Source organism: Sceloporus undulatus, chromosome 1 (genome assembly GCF_019175285.1).
Source record: "Sceloporus undulatus isolate JIND9_A2432 ecotype Alabama chromosome 1, SceUnd_v1.1, whole genome shotgun sequence".
In the NCBI taxonomy this organism is placed as follows: Eukaryota; Metazoa; Chordata; class Lepidosauria; order Squamata; family Phrynosomatidae; genus Sceloporus; species Sceloporus undulatus.
Window position 1 is genome coordinate 70,764,720 of NC_056522.1, and position 14,925 is coordinate 70,779,644.

Consider the following 14,925-nt stretch of genomic DNA (forward strand, 5'->3'; position numbering starts at 1 on the left):
TTTTAATTGAGCGTATGTACAATGCTGTGTAAATTTACAGCATTTTATAAGTATATAATATTAATAATAATCCATTTATTTATGGGATTTATATCCCTCCTTTCTCCCAAAGTGGGATTCAAAGCAGCAGTAGCGAAAGAGAAGAGGACTTGAGTGAGGCTGTGACCTAATGCTGTGCAGCCTCAGCCTCAGCCCAAGGTGACCAATGTCCTGAATGCGAGGGAGGACAAGGCACCACAAAAAGTAGGACCTCCAAGAAAAACATGTAAAATTTTTATTTTAAATAAAAAAATTATAATAAAAACTAAAAAAAGGCCCATAGAAATATCTTGCAGCACTTTTGAGACTCACTGAAAGAAAGACATTGGCAGCATGAGCTTTCCTAGACTTTGGTCTACTTAGCGCTACTCTACAGCACTATAGAAATAAAGCATAACAATGAGAATAATACTTCCTCAGATGCATTTGGTAGAGTGGAAAACAGGAACACACACACAAGCACATATATCTATATACCAATGGCACATATATCTGTGTGTCCCTGGCTTTCCACTCCACCAAATGCACCTGAGGAAGTAGACTGAAGTCTAGAAACTCTCAGGCTGCCAATGTCTTTCTTCCAGTGAGTTCCAAAGCTGCTCCATTAGCCATCTCTCTCTCTCTCTCTCTGCGTCCTGATTTCACAGAGGAAGGCGGCTAGACCTTTGAATTCTACTCATGTAGAAATACAAACCCATGCTTCTTGGGCTCCAAACTGGAAGAGGACCTTTGGAAGTTAACCTTGTGGAGAGCAGGTGCAAATGGCAGACGGAAGGTCCTGGGAAAGGAGGAGGAGGCCATGGCTGGCCACTTCGGGGGTGGTCACTCTGTGGGTGTGTCTGGCCAGTGGCCTCTCTCTCTCTCTCTCGGTGGCCGAGGGAGGAGCGCCCCCCCCCTGGCCCCCCCCGCCCCCTCCCCCCCCCCCCCCCCCTCCCCCTCCCTCCCTCCCTCCCTCCCTCCTCCTCCGCCGCCGCCGCCGCCTGCGCTCTTATGTCATCCAGCGGCAGAGAGGCTGCTCCTCATTTGCAGCAAGAGCAGCAGGGGCTGCAGAAGCAGCTGCAGCCGCAGCAGCCGCAGCAGCAGCAGCCAGGAGGATAGCCACCTTCGCTTCTCTGCGGCGGGGACCTGGAGCAGACCAAGAAGGGGGGCCCCGGTGCTCCTTTCCCCCGCTTCCCCGCCTGGCTCTCTCGCAGCCCGGTCCCCCTTCCTCCTCCTCCTCCTCCTCCTCCGGTGGGGTCCCCAATGCCTCCGCAGCAGGAAGGCGAGAGTGGCGGCTACATTAGCAAGCCCTTGGCCGCAGGAGGAGGGGGTGGCGGCGGCGGCAGCCACGGGAGCGAAGTCCCTCCGGTGCCTCCCAGGAGGGTCCGGAGCACTTTGGCGGCAGCTTTAGGGAGCCGTTGCCGGGCCGGCTCTTCGGAGCCCCGCCGGAGCCTGAAGTGCGTCCTGGTGGGCGACGGGGCGGTGGGCAAGACCAGCCTGGTGGTCAGCTACACCACCAATGGCTACCCCACCGAGTACGTCCCCACCGCCTTCGACAACTTCTCAGGTGAGAGGGAACCACCTGATTTATTTGGGGGGGGGGGGGGGGAAGGCTTTTCCTGAACCCTCTCCACGTGGCGGAAGGGAGGAAGGGGGGCTTTTTGTGTCCTTTCCCAGGGACCACCGCCCGCCTTTTGTGTCTCAATGGGCGGGAAAAGGGAAAGGGTCCCAAAGAGGACCCCCCCTCAAATTCTGGGCTCTTAGACTGTTCCAATTCTTTAAAAAGGGGAGACTCCCCCCCCCCCCTCAGTGTGCAGTTGGTTGTGGACCTTGGAAGGTAATGGTGCCTTAGAGAGAGAGCCCTTCGAGAGGAAGTGAAGGAGAGACGTTGGTCGCCGGAGCTTTCCTAGACTTGAGCCTACGGAGCGGAGCATGCATCTGAGGGGAGTAGGCTCAAGTCTAGGAAAGCTCCGGCGACCAAGGTCTCTCCTTCACTTCCTCTCGAAGGGCCCTTGGCAGCATGAGCTTTCCTAGACTTTTTATTCCCAAATGCATCTGAGGAAGTAGACTTACGTCTAGGAAAACTCATGCTGCCAACTTCTTTCTTTCCGTGAGCCTCGGAGGTGCTACAAGATCGATCTCTCTCCATGCTGATTCCATAGTCTAACACGGCTATATCTTTGAATTATACATTTATTCCCAAGTGAGGGAGAAGAGGCTGGTGGTGCCAAGGAAAAGTTGGACCAGGTTGGGATCAGGACTGGAGGCTTCTCTCACATCCCAGCAAGGGCTTTTGTCCATCTCAGAAACAGAAAAGAAGAGAAAAAACACCAAATAATACCAAAGATGAAACAGAACATATGATCAGTTTACAGTAATATGACGTATGTGAAGCTTTCAATAACGAATCAGAGAAAGAAGATTCAGATAGTTTATTAGACAGAAAGTACAGGTCCTCAGATAATTCTGACACAGTTTTGTCTCACTGTAAAAGTGTTAGAAATATACGCATGAGACAGATTTACTACAGACAAAGGAATGGAAAATATGTATAGATAACAACATGAGTATGAAGAAAAAAAGATGTAAAATGAAGTTTGTTTCTTATTTAGTTTAAAAAAACATAGAAAAGACGGGGGACTGGATTTCTTTCTTGGGCCTGGGTTTGTGTGTGTCAACACACTGCAAAGATCATCCACTTTGAGACTGCATGAGCTGCCCTGGCTGAGTGCTAGGGAATCCTGGGCCCTGCAGTTTGTCTTGGCCCCAGAGCTCTCAGAGAGAAGGCTTAATGTCTCACAAAACTGCAGCTGCTAGGATTCCCTAGCACTCAGCCAGGGCTGTTAAAGCAGTCTCAAAATGGATTATTTTTGCAGTGTGTTTTGGACCAGAGATTAGACAGCAACAGCTCCAGGCTTTTGGCTGTGTTTTATTCTTCTGAATGGAGAGTGGGAACGACTGTGAAATCCACACAGTCTGGCTCTTCCATGTCTCCTCATGAGGCACTTGAAGGTTAGGAAGGAAGGCTAAAAGTGGAGGTCTTCCTGTGACACACCTACTTTGGGTCACCAGTAGTACATTACAGGCACAAAGCATTGGTGATATTGGGATCTGCTTATTTTGTTGTTGCTGCCGTGTGCCTTTAAGTCATTGCCAACTCATGGTGATCCTATCATAGGGTTTTCTTGGCAAGTTCCTTCAGAAGGGGTTTTCCATTGCCTTCCTCTGAGCCTGAGAGAGTGTGAATTGCCCAAAGTCATCGCAGTGGGTTTCCATGGCCAAGCCAAGATTCGAACTTTGGTTTCCCACTGTCCTGGTCCAATCTTCAAACCACTAAGCCATACTGGCCACATTTATTTTACACAAGGTTAAAAGCCTTCACCAGCTCTTAAATGGCATTTTGAAACAAAGGTGCAGGGCATTTCGCTGCACTTTTATGGGGAAATCCCACAAGGGTTCAAATGTGAGAGTTACACTCTGGTAAAGGGTGCGGTAGCATGGTCACCTTTCTGTCCATTTTGCTTCCCTCACAATTTTTTGGAACATCCACTCCTCCGCCCTCTTATTGTCACAATATTTTCCCAGCTGCTTCTAAGGATGAGTTGGTTAGAAAGAGTTGGAAGGGACCCCAAGGGCCATCCAGTCCAACCTTCTGCCATGCAGGAGACACAATCAAAGCACCCCTAACAGATGGCCATCCAGCCTCTATTTATAAACCTCCAAAGAAGCAGACTCCAACAAGGGAGTGTATTCCACTGTTAAGAAGTCTATCTCTAGGATCTTCAGAATTCTAGTTAGTTGTGTGGTGAGATTGAGAACTGTACTGAGTTATGTCTTGCACATGTCCATTTCAGTGGCAGAAGTTTTATGATCTCTAGTGTAACTTACAAAGTATATTTTTGAATGGCAAAGGGCTTGTAGCAGGTTGGATTTATCCCAGGATCAGAGAGGAGCGATCTTGTGTGTGTTGTGTGTGCCCTTGGATAACTCAAGGCCTTATTTTCTCCAGAACTGTCACACTTTCCTCTCATCTTGAAAATCCTCTTGGCTCTCTTATAATCCTTATCCCTTTAGTTGGGTTTAGAAGGGTGAAAACTAAGCCCCTTGCCCAGTCCTATCCCCCCTCCTTCTGCCATCTTCCATTTGTTTAGCTCGCCATTGATTTTTTTTTTTTTTAAAGAGAAAACCAGTGTGGATAGATGGCTTTCTGCAGTTTGCCTCCTGAATGATTGTAATTAAATCACTCCTGTCAGTCTCTGCAATTTTTTAAAGAAGGGTGCTGAGTGTTAAGGAGGAAGCTGCTAGATCATCATTCCCGTCTTCACTTTTTGGGCTAGGGATTTCAGCACCACTTCACATTTTGCAGAAAACATTGGTTATGTCTTTTTTCCTGCAACAGTTAAAGGGTACTTGTTTGCCCCCAAACACTTGGTGAACAGTTAAATGCTGCCTGGAACTGGGCGCCTCCATTCTTTGCTGTGCTTGTGTACATATGTGTGTTTTCAGATATACAATGTCCCACAGGCATTACCAAAAATACCCAGTTGAGCTGAAGAGATGCAAGGGCTTCTTATTTGTTATAATGTCAAATGTGGCCCCCAGTAATAAAGAATTTGTCTTTGAGGGACAGAAAGGTCTTTAATCCTCGCATTACCTGAAGTAGTATTTGTTGTTGCTGTGTTCCTCCAAGAGACTGTTACTTGCTCAGGGCCACCCAATTGGATTCCATGACTGAGCTGTGGATCTGAACTGTGGTCTCCAGAGTCCTAGTCCAACACTCAAACCACTATACCACACTGGATTTGAGGTGACCTGCCTCTCATTTAAATTACCTCACATCTCTATAGTGTAAAACCTAATCTTGTCTGTGTAATATGTGGAAGTAAATTCCACTGAACACTGTGTAATTTACTCCTTAGTGTGCATTGGTTGGAGAACCTGGATGTGTTCTAGAAGTTGTGGTTATTACTGAATGCTTGGCTTTGTAGTAGAGTTCTTGAGACTTTATTTGTTTTTCCTAGGGCAGATTATTGCTGCCTCTTAAACTGCAAGGGGGGTGGTTTTACAGTTGAATGTTGCTGTTTTTAAATAGCTGGCGGGCAAAGGTTTACTGCAGTATAGCAAATTGGTACAGCAGAGCTCAGGAAACCAGGCATCCACAGTCTTGCCAGGGAAAAGTCTAAACCAAATACAGAAAGAAAGAAAAAACACTGAACTGAACCAAATCCCCAAATGTACCCTTAAATAATGAAGAGACCTTAACAACAGACTTGTTGGCACCAAGTACTTTTGCATGCGGTTACGCATCCAGCTGTTTTCTTTCTTTCTTTCTTTCTTTCTTGCCTGAAATGATAAATTCTCTAGTCAGAATTGAAAAGGAGTGAGGGGAAAAAGAGGAGCTCCCCCAGGGAAAGCATGTAAATATTTGCATTGTCTTCTGTGTGATTTAAAACAAGAAGAGGTTACAAGGTTTCCTTTGTGCCAGGGCTTTGAAAACACAGACGTGACAAGAAAATCAATCTTTGACTAAGCTTGGGTGTTTGGGACTGTTTTTTGTGCCTCTTTCAGCAATTTGCTACTCATCATTTGGAGTGAAATGAATTAAAGGGGGGGGGGACCCCGAAGGGATGGCAGAGAGGGAGGCTGATTTAAGTTCCATAGGCTGTGAAATCGAAGTTGGTTCAAAGATATATTAGAAAAATGATGGAGGAAAAACAGTTCTGGAGCCCTGGTGGCACAGTGGTTAAATGCCTGTACTGCAGCCACTCACTCACAAATCACAAGGTTGTGAGTTCAATACAGCCAGGGGCTCAGGGTCGAGTCAGGCTTACATCCTTCTGAGGTCACTAAAATGAGTACCGAGCTTTTTGGTGGCAGTTAGCTTACACATTGTAAACCATTTAGGGAGTGCTTAAGTGCACTGATAAGTGGTGTAGAAATGTACTTGCTATTTCTATGCTTCATGAATGGCTAAATGTTTCATTGTTTCTCCCCCTTCTTCCATTTCAGCTGTTGTGTCAGTAGATGGACGACCTGTGAGGCTCCAGCTCTGTGACACAGCTGGCCAGGTTAGTATAACTACTTGTTTAATTTAAACATTTCAATCTCCTATTTAAATTAATGTGGTCTCTCTGGTGTTGGCGGCACAAGCTGTGATAAAAAGTAATGTTTGAAGTCCTGTGAAGAAGACTTAGGGGTTTTGCACACTGGCCATAAAGGCCAGCCTGGGGGTGGAGTCGGGGTGTGGCGTCCACATGATGCATGCCCTGACTCCACCCCCAGGGTGGCATGATGCTGCACACTGCTCCACATGGCACACGACACAGGGCCAAAGGAGTACCTTAAAGCCACGGTGCCACGGCTATCTCACCCTTTTCAGGGTGCAAAAAACAGCTGCTTTTTGCGGTTCCTTTTTGCACCTTGGAAAGACCAGATCAGGGTTATGGTGTGTGCTTGCTGTGGCTCCAATCCAGCACAGCTGGAGGTGGCTGCAGGTTTAAACAGCATTTTATTTTTCTTGCGTCCCTGGGACTTCTCAGCTCTCTGAAAAGAGGTGTCCTGTGATCTGTGGCTTTGTCTGATCAATTTTCTTTCTTTTTGCCCCTTGCAAGTTTCCCATGGTATTGGACATTGACAATTGATCACTTTTAGAAAGGGGCCTGGCTTTTTCTTCTGGAACTACACCTGAGCCCGCACTTCTCCTTCCTGGGCCATCCCCCAGAGTGATATGAGAAACCCAGGAGCATTTTAGCAGGACTCCCTCTTATAGCTCCTGCTCATGTTTTCTATAAACCACTTTTTCATGGTGGGCCTACTTGTAATGGGAAAGGCAGTGGCTTCTGCTTCTGCTGCTGCATGGTCTTACCCTGTGCAGTTTGTTAGATAACTGAAAGGCAAGGAAAGGAGCAGTGTGGCAAAAGCTCTTTTGTTACCAAAGTAATGCAAGCATTATCCAAAATTCAGGGCACTCCTTCCTTGCTTTCCCTTTGGAGAGGGAAAATACACTCTGCCCTGTGCTCTCTTAGGACTCTGTGATGCAAGTGGACACTCTGGCTCCCTAATGTAGCATAGAGAGGTGTGTAAATCTATAGGGAGCTGCTACCGTTGCTGGTGAATTTTGTGGTGACTATAGTGATGGCAGATTTGGTTACAATACCAAGGTGCAGCAGTGATATAGTATCAGTGTCCAGTAGAGTCCTGCAACCCTGAAAAGATGACCACTCCTGATCTTGATAGAGACATTCATTAGTCTAATGCACCTCTTACTTCTGTATCTTGTCCTTGACAAAAAATCATTCCAGTTTCAAGTGGCATGACATCATCAATTCTACCAACAGCCTTTACTTTGCACTGTGGGAATGCATGCTCTTAATTGTGCAAATATTTGTAATGCCAGACCTTGTAGAAATACACAGCTGCAGTGTGGCACAGCATGCTTCAGTTCCAGCTCTGCCTTCTTGCCCAGTAATCTTTGGCTCTTGCTTGCTTCCTGAGGGTCTTAAGGCTGTAAAACAACTGAACTAATGAAGCCTGCTTTTTCTGACTCTTGTCTTTTATAAACCTGTTTCTTCCTTTGCAAGTGCCCCTGAAAAGAAATTTGTTCAAGTGGAAAGAGAGCTGCTAGTGATTTCTTGAAATGTGTGTGCAGAAGAGCTGTCTGTCCAGAAGCTTTCAAATCAGAACCTCAGACCCCTTACCACAAATTGACACACAAATGCTAGTTTGGCAACAAAGCATTGGCACTAGAAGGGACATTTCTGATTGTGTTTGCTCTTTATCCCTGTTAATTTAAGACCCTCTGAGAAACATGCTGAATTTTAATTAAAATGCCACAATAGCAGAAACAAATCTGCTTTTTTTTCTGAGGCTGCAGTTGCTGTGTTTTGATCCTGCTGTCAGCATAAATGCAAGGTGTTAATCTTTGCTTCCATTCTCTTTCCTCACCTGCAGTTCTTGGAAATTTCTCATGATCTTTAGTTGCTGTGTGGCAGATTTCCTTGTTGTCATTAGATAGTCTTCTTTCCTGAAATAGTAAGTTAAATCCACAAACAAGGGGGTGGGTTATCAGTGCACCTTTAGCATAGGGCAGTTGAATGGTGAAGAGGCAGCACAGGGGGCAATGGGAACATAAAGAGTCCTTTATTCATGCCACTCAATGTGATGTGAAATTAAAACTACAAACCTCAGAAGGACTATATTAATCTTGATTTCTTCCAACACTGTTAATTGGCTACTAATGCTTTATGCTAGATTTCCCCCTTTACTTGCTTTTTTTCAGGGTTTGTCTGGATTTAGTATAAAACTTCCATTGATGCTTGTCTCGATTATCTGCATCCCTCAGCAATCCAAAAGCACATGACCTTTTTGCACCCGTAATGTCAACAAGCCATATTGATAACAAGTATTCAGCTGCCCTGGCTAGAGCAAAGGAGATCAAAAGGCACTGTAGATCAGTATTCCTGCCCCTGTTGAAAACAAGCCATCCGTTCAGTCCATCACAGGTCAGCATGATGTCACAGGACTCCAGGAACAACAAGCAGTCAGCAGATGTCCAAAAGAGCAGAGAATAAACAAGCGTTCCAGGCCACAAAGTGAAATTAAAGATGATGTAAAGATGGTCTAGACCAGCTTTCTCCTTACTTGACAGCAGTGGTGATGGGGAACTAGGTCTTGCAGGGACTTTTTAATATATCAAGGATTATGTCATCATTTGCCACCCACTCACCTGTTATCTCTCAGTTTAGCTACAGTCCTCATGGTAGATGGAAATGAAATGGATTTGCAGAGCAGTGAGATATTATTATGTGCTATTCCTGTTGTATTCTGAAGTTTTGGGGAGTGGCTCTACCTTTTCTTGTAGAGAACCTAGCAGAGACAAAAACAGCTAGAAATACTTTAAAGATTAACATTGGCCCCATACAGACAGGCCAAAATAAAGCTGCTTCGGGTCACTTTGGAGGTATGCTGTTTAAATGATCCATACATCCTAAGAGTCCGGAAGCCATGCCAAAGCCACGATCTAGTCCTAAGGACTGGAGCGCAACTTTGGCGCAGCTTCCAGACTCTTGGGACGCAAGTATCATTTAAACAGCACACCTCCAAAGTGACCCAAAGCTGCTTTATTTTGGCCTGTCTGTATGGGGCCATAGTCACCAGCACTTTTGAACTATCTGGGTCGTTGCTGAAGAGACTGTCACTTCAAATTTGTCAGCCTTCTGACGTGCAGTCCAACACTAGTACTTTGTTTCCTTTGAGATGGGCAACTGTGTGGCCATTGGGGCCAATTTTCCATATCCATATCTCCTACAGAGTGCCCCCCTATACCACAATACCTTTTCTCTCCATTCTTCTGTTGTTGTTCCAGCTATCTGACTTGAGATCCAAAAAATGCTTGCTCTCTTCCCCTCCCTGTGGTCCTCTCAAAGAAATCACACAAATTAGTCTGCCTGAGAACAGAATTCCTCCAATTATATTTTTAATTATATTATATTGGGCAAAATGTGAAAGGTATTAAAATGACTCATCACCCAGCTTATGTCACTGGTATCCTGACTTCGCTGGATTGTGGCCAATATGCAGGATCTTGTCGTATTTCAGTTCACAACATTATACAATTCATACTACATGGTTTCTCAATCCTTTAGGTATTTACACTGTTTCCTAAGTTTTTGTATCACATCAAAACACTTGCACTTCCTTTCCAGAACCACTAATGAAAATACTAAATTAACTTAAACCCAATAGTAATCTATGAAGATTCCCACTATGCAAGTTACATTTTGCCAAAGTCCTTTCTTTGAACCAGTTCCATTTCCTGTTTGTGCTTATCAGCTAATGACCTGTGTTTGTTTGTCATTGTTGTGAACCATCAAGCCATTTCCTACTTATGGCACCCCTAAGGCTGAGGTTTTAATGGGGTTTTCTTGGCAAGATTTGTTCAGAGAAGGTTTGCCATACTCTGCCTTTATTACATCATCTTTTCTGTATGGCCAAGCTGTATGTCTGGCAGAATCATGAGGGACTGTCCTTGGATTGTGCCAATCATTCAGGAGGCAGGTCCCATGATTGAATAATGTTTCATTTCAGGATCCCTCTTGCCTTTAAAATTTCCTGCCAGGGAGGAAAGTTCACATCTGGGATTGTTGTGTAGGAATAGGTGGGGTTGTCAGCTTGCTACCTAAAAAAAGGTATCTCATGTATTTGTGAGCACTGGTTTAGAATCCTTTCCTTTGTGGAAAGCAAGAGTCTCTAAGTCAGAAAGATAATTCCTTCAAATCTGAAGAGCTGGAATTTTCCTCCCATTTTCTGTGTTGTGTAGTTTGATGGCACTCTTGTTACTGAAGAAACTGTCTCTCTGAATTCATGTTTCTTTTCCTTTTGTGCAGGATGAATTTGACAAACTCCGGCCACTCTGCTACACCAACACAGACATCTTTTTGCTATGCTTCAGTGTTGTAAGCCCTTCCTCTTTCCAGAATGTGAGCGAAAAGTGGGTTCCTGAAATCCGATGCCACTGCCCCAAAGCACCGATTATTCTTGTGGGGACACAGTCAGACCTCCGGGAGGATGTCAAAGTCCTCATTGAGCTAGACAAGTGCAAAGAGAAGCCTGTGGCAGAGGAGGCTGGCAGGCTCTGTGCTGAAGAAATAAAAGCCACCTCTTATATCGAGTGCTCAGCTCTGACTCAGAAAAACCTCAAAGAAGTCTTTGATGCTGCCATTGTTACTGGCATTCAGTATTCGGATAGTCAACAACAGCCAAAGAAATCAAAAAGCAGGACTCCGGACAAAATGAAAAACCTTTCTAAATCTTGGTGGAAAAAGTACTGCTGTTTTGTATAGTACATTTTACAGAGGCCACTAAAGGAAAATAATATCTTAAAATATGGCAGTCTCATACCAAGAGTGGTTTCAAGCTACATTAGCAAAAAAATCTCTCTATTCCAGAGTGCAGAGATGACATTCTGCAACCCTACCTGCTGCTAAAGCCATCAGTTTTCTTTGAGGACTGGGGGCAAGACCTGTGGTGTTTGTCAGACAAAGGAGTTTTCACTACCAGAGGTCGAGTTTCCTCTTGTCAAGGACAACTAGTTCACTCTCTTGGGAAGCTCAAAGCTGTATAAATGCATAGGCTGTTTGTATAAGAGAGATGAGCCAGAAGAGAGGTCTCTGTTAAGGAGGCTACATGGAAGCGGTGAAGGACTCTAGAAGGATGGAGCTCTGCAGGTGGATTTTAGAAAATGTGTGCCTCATATGAGACTTGGTTTGCAAACTTGCTTTTTCCCGCATCTTGTGGTCTTCAGAAATGATACAATGCATTCCAGAAACATCTATAGTATTGATGAATGAGCAGAATCTGTACGCAAAGTCAACATATTACTCTTACGGTGATGTGCCTATTTCATATGCAGTTTAGGGATGTCTTAGTCTACTGAGCTGTATCTTGATGGATCCCCAATTGACTGATCCCTCTTATATGACATAAAGTGCATGCCTGGTGACTTTGCAGAAAATAAAATAATATTTTGAATAGCAGTGGGACTACTTTTCATTTTATAGAGGTTTTACAATAGTTCACTTTTTAATGAATATATAAAGGATATTCATTTTCCCCTCCCCTTAAAGAATGCTCCAGATCTCTGAGTAAAACCCGCCTACCCCAACCTGGTGCCCATCAGCTTCAGCCATTATAGTAAGTGGTCAGTGATGATGGTAGTTGTAATCCAAAACATTTAGCATTCACCAGGTTGTAGAAGGCTGGTACATGTCATCCTAGTTTTTCCATACGGTAATCCCAACTAATAACATTAGCTTTATTCCCAAAGTCAGGTACCAACACAATTCTGCACCTCAAACAGAGTTATTTCAGTATAAGGCAGAATGGAATGTGAAATGGTTAACAGCCCTAAATACTAAAATAGGGATGGACGAGAATTTTGTTTCAATTAATTTTTGATCAAGATTTAAAAATTTCAATGTGGGAAAAGGTGATAGATTTGCCCCATTCCATGTATTAGGTCCTAAATCCAATTGTAGGTCCCAATTAGAAGAAACATGTGGAATCCATGAAGTTTACATAAACCTTGATTTATCATTCAGTAGTTGATTCAGGGAATCTATTCAGTTGAGACTAGCAGTTGGATTTAAGCCTAAAAATACCACTCACTGAAGGTGATGGAAATTTCTTGCAAGCAAATGTGTAGGGCATTGGAGTGTCTAATTACATGGTCATGTCAGTTGGCCCTGATTCATAATGTACTTGAAGCCTTTTCTGCCAATTCTCACATAGTAATTAAAATGTTTTAAAAGTGATGAAAATTGCAGGCTGCCAGAGGAGGTAACTGCTTAGACTATAAGCTTTGTTCAAGTTTTGTATGGTTTGCCATGTCACTTTGGTCAAAATGAACAGTGGTTGACATGGAAGATATTTGGGTGACTTAAATCCCTTTTCAGACCATTCAAAGAAAACAGCAGAATGGCTTCTTTTCATAATAGATTGAATGGAAAAGAATCCAAAATATTGTAGAATATTATTTGCCCAAATATCTACCTATGTGAATTCCTGTTCTAATAACAGTAATGTAAAATTCTGAGTTACAAAACCTCAAGACACATGTAGACCAAATGGGCTATTTTAGAATCATGATGTCTACAGTGTGGATACAAAAGCTTTACTTTTCGTCTCCTCTTTTCTTTTTTGTATTATTTGTTTTTCTCATCTTTGACTTTAAAGTGGCCTTCAAATTTGTTCAGTGATTGTTTTATGCTGAAACTTGATCTTAGTTCAGATGTTACAGGAAACAATTGTTTCTTGTTGGCATTATGAACAAGACATGGAGAGCCTGGAATTCACATGCTCCCCTGGTTTCCCCCCTCTTTTATGTGCTAGGAGCAAGAGAACAGAAGCATCTGGTTTCATTTTAGAACTAACTATAGTTCCCTGTGGTGTCTGAATTCAGAGGAGGGTGGTTTGTTTAAACTCTAGTTTAAACCATGGTAGCTTGTTAGTTCTAATTACAGTTAACTCTATAAACAAATCATAATTGTTTAAGTTTAGACATCACATGGAACTGGTTTGTTTAAAAACGGAAGTGGATGTTTCCACTATTCACCCTGCTGTGTGTAAATGCAGAAGGGGTTGGTTGTGGGTTCAAGGCTTCCCATGGTTCTTTCTTTAGCAGGGGGCCAGGTTCAATTTTGGGTGCGGGTGTGATCTAAAAATGTATTTTCTGTTTTTAATGTAGCTTTGAATTGACTCACTCCTGTCCTGCCCAAATAAAATAGAAATGTTAAATTTTTACCTTTAATGCATACAGTAAATGTATCATTTAAAAATGAATAATAAAGAAATAATAATTCACAGTGCACACAATTCCTTTAAAATGGAAATGGTGAGAGATGTGTCTTTGATTCATATGATTAGGACCTTACTCATTATATTAAGGTACTCCCTAATCAAGATATTCCAAAACCTACCTATTGTAGATTACAAAAATATAGAAAAAAGAGGGGGGAAGAGAATATGGGTAAGATTAATTATAGAGGAAAATCAAGGATAAGGAGGAAACCTTGCAGTCTGATACATTGCTTATTTCATTGTTGTTTGTTCCTAAAGCACTCGTTACATCTGTGTTACCATGCTTATGCATGGTTCCTTCCATCAGTGGCAGTAATATCATTAATGAAGCCTCAGCCATTAGGAATGTTCTCCTTTTCTGATTTACTGACACTATTCTATATAGTATGGAGGATCAAAATACATGAGATGCAGCAGAGTCACAAGTGGCTCACATCATTTCACTTTTCAGTTAAAGGTAGGGAGAATTCAGGTAATTTTTTCCCTACACATCGTCAAATCCTCCACCCAGATTATCCAATGGTTAGGGTGTCTGGGGGCATTCTAGGAGCTGTAGTCCCCCCCCAAAAAAAAAACTTTCCAAGATCTGGGATCAGGGAAGTAGCTGTAGAAGATAACACTTCTTTGAAACACTAGCCTCCTCTGCTATTGGTCTGCTGGGGAAACCAGAGATGTATGGAATACAGAAAACAGCCATCTGAGAACATGGTTTTTATTTGGGAGCCTAACCTAGAATGCACATACTATTTTACCTATTGAGAGATATGATAGTGTGACAATAAAGGTTTTCTGAAAGATAGCACTAAGATATTTTTCCAGACTTGTGACCAAATTAAGCCTTTTTCTACTGACCACATTAGGCAGAGGTACCAGCATAGGGAAGATAGTTATTCAGAGCCTTTGATAAAATGAGCCACAGTCTGTCTTCTGACTTTTAGTTAAAAAAAATCTTGACATAGAGCTACATTTTGGAATGTATGAAACTTAGGAACAATATCTGCTAAAAGCTTCAGATTGTAGTGGGGATGTTAATGGGTTCATATGAACATAATATATTGCCATCTGCAATGCCACAGCCTGGGAAATCAGTTTCCCATTGCACCCCAATGTTATATACTAACTTGGTTGCATTTGGTCCCCTATAAATGCATAATGGTTAGAAGTTAATATCCCCCCTCCCCCAAATTCCTGTATACAGTGTTCTGGCTTGTACAGACATTGATTTGAATATAAGGTCTAATTCCACCTCTCTCCCCATAATTTTTTATTCCTTTGTAAAATGAGAATAAAAGATGGAGGACTCATGCAAATTACTAATCCTAATTACAATACATTCACTGAATCAGTGGGATTTATATAAGCAATTTACCATTTAGCAACTTGGGCTCGAAGGGTCTTCAGTATTTGAGACTAGCAGTTGGATTCAGAGCAGACAATATTTTAAATCAAAAGTTGAAAACGAGAACAGTGATTGCTAGAATGGGAATGGAATCTTTCCCTATCGTGATTGACTCATGAGAGCACAAAAATCAAGACTTGGTGTGGTAGATC

The 14,925-nt window shown here is 43.1% G+C and overlaps 1 protein-coding gene across 1 annotated transcript; it reads left to right on the forward strand.

The window, feature by feature from the left end:
- Window positions 1–1,078: 1,078 nt before the first annotated feature.
- On the forward strand, window positions 1,079–13,377 carry RHOU (ras homolog family member U). Its single transcript, XM_042474781.1, has 3 exons — window positions 1,079–1,585; window positions 6,028–6,086; window positions 10,404–13,377. The coding sequence occupies exons 1-3, from the start codon at window positions 1,282–1,284 to the stop codon at window positions 10,857–10,859; spliced, it is 819 nt and encodes a 272-aa protein (XP_042330715.1). The 5' UTR covers window positions 1,079–1,281; the 3' UTR covers window positions 10,860–13,377.
- Window positions 13,378–14,925: the final 1,548 nt, after the last annotated feature.

Bases quoted from the DNA above. Each gene is read 5' to 3' on its own strand.
- RHOU (XM_042474781.1), top strand. From the start codon at position 1,282: ATGCCTCCGCAGCAGGAAGGCGAGAGTGGCGGCTACATTAGCAAGCCC. The intron at 1,586-6,027 runs GTGAGAGGGAAC...CTTCCATTTCAG, and splicing joins CGCCTTCGACAACTTCTCAG to CTGTTGTGTCAGTAGATGGA. The intron at 6,087-10,403 runs GTTAGTATAACT...CCTTTTGTGCAG, and splicing joins TCTGTGACACAGCTGGCCAG to GATGAATTTGACAAACTCCG.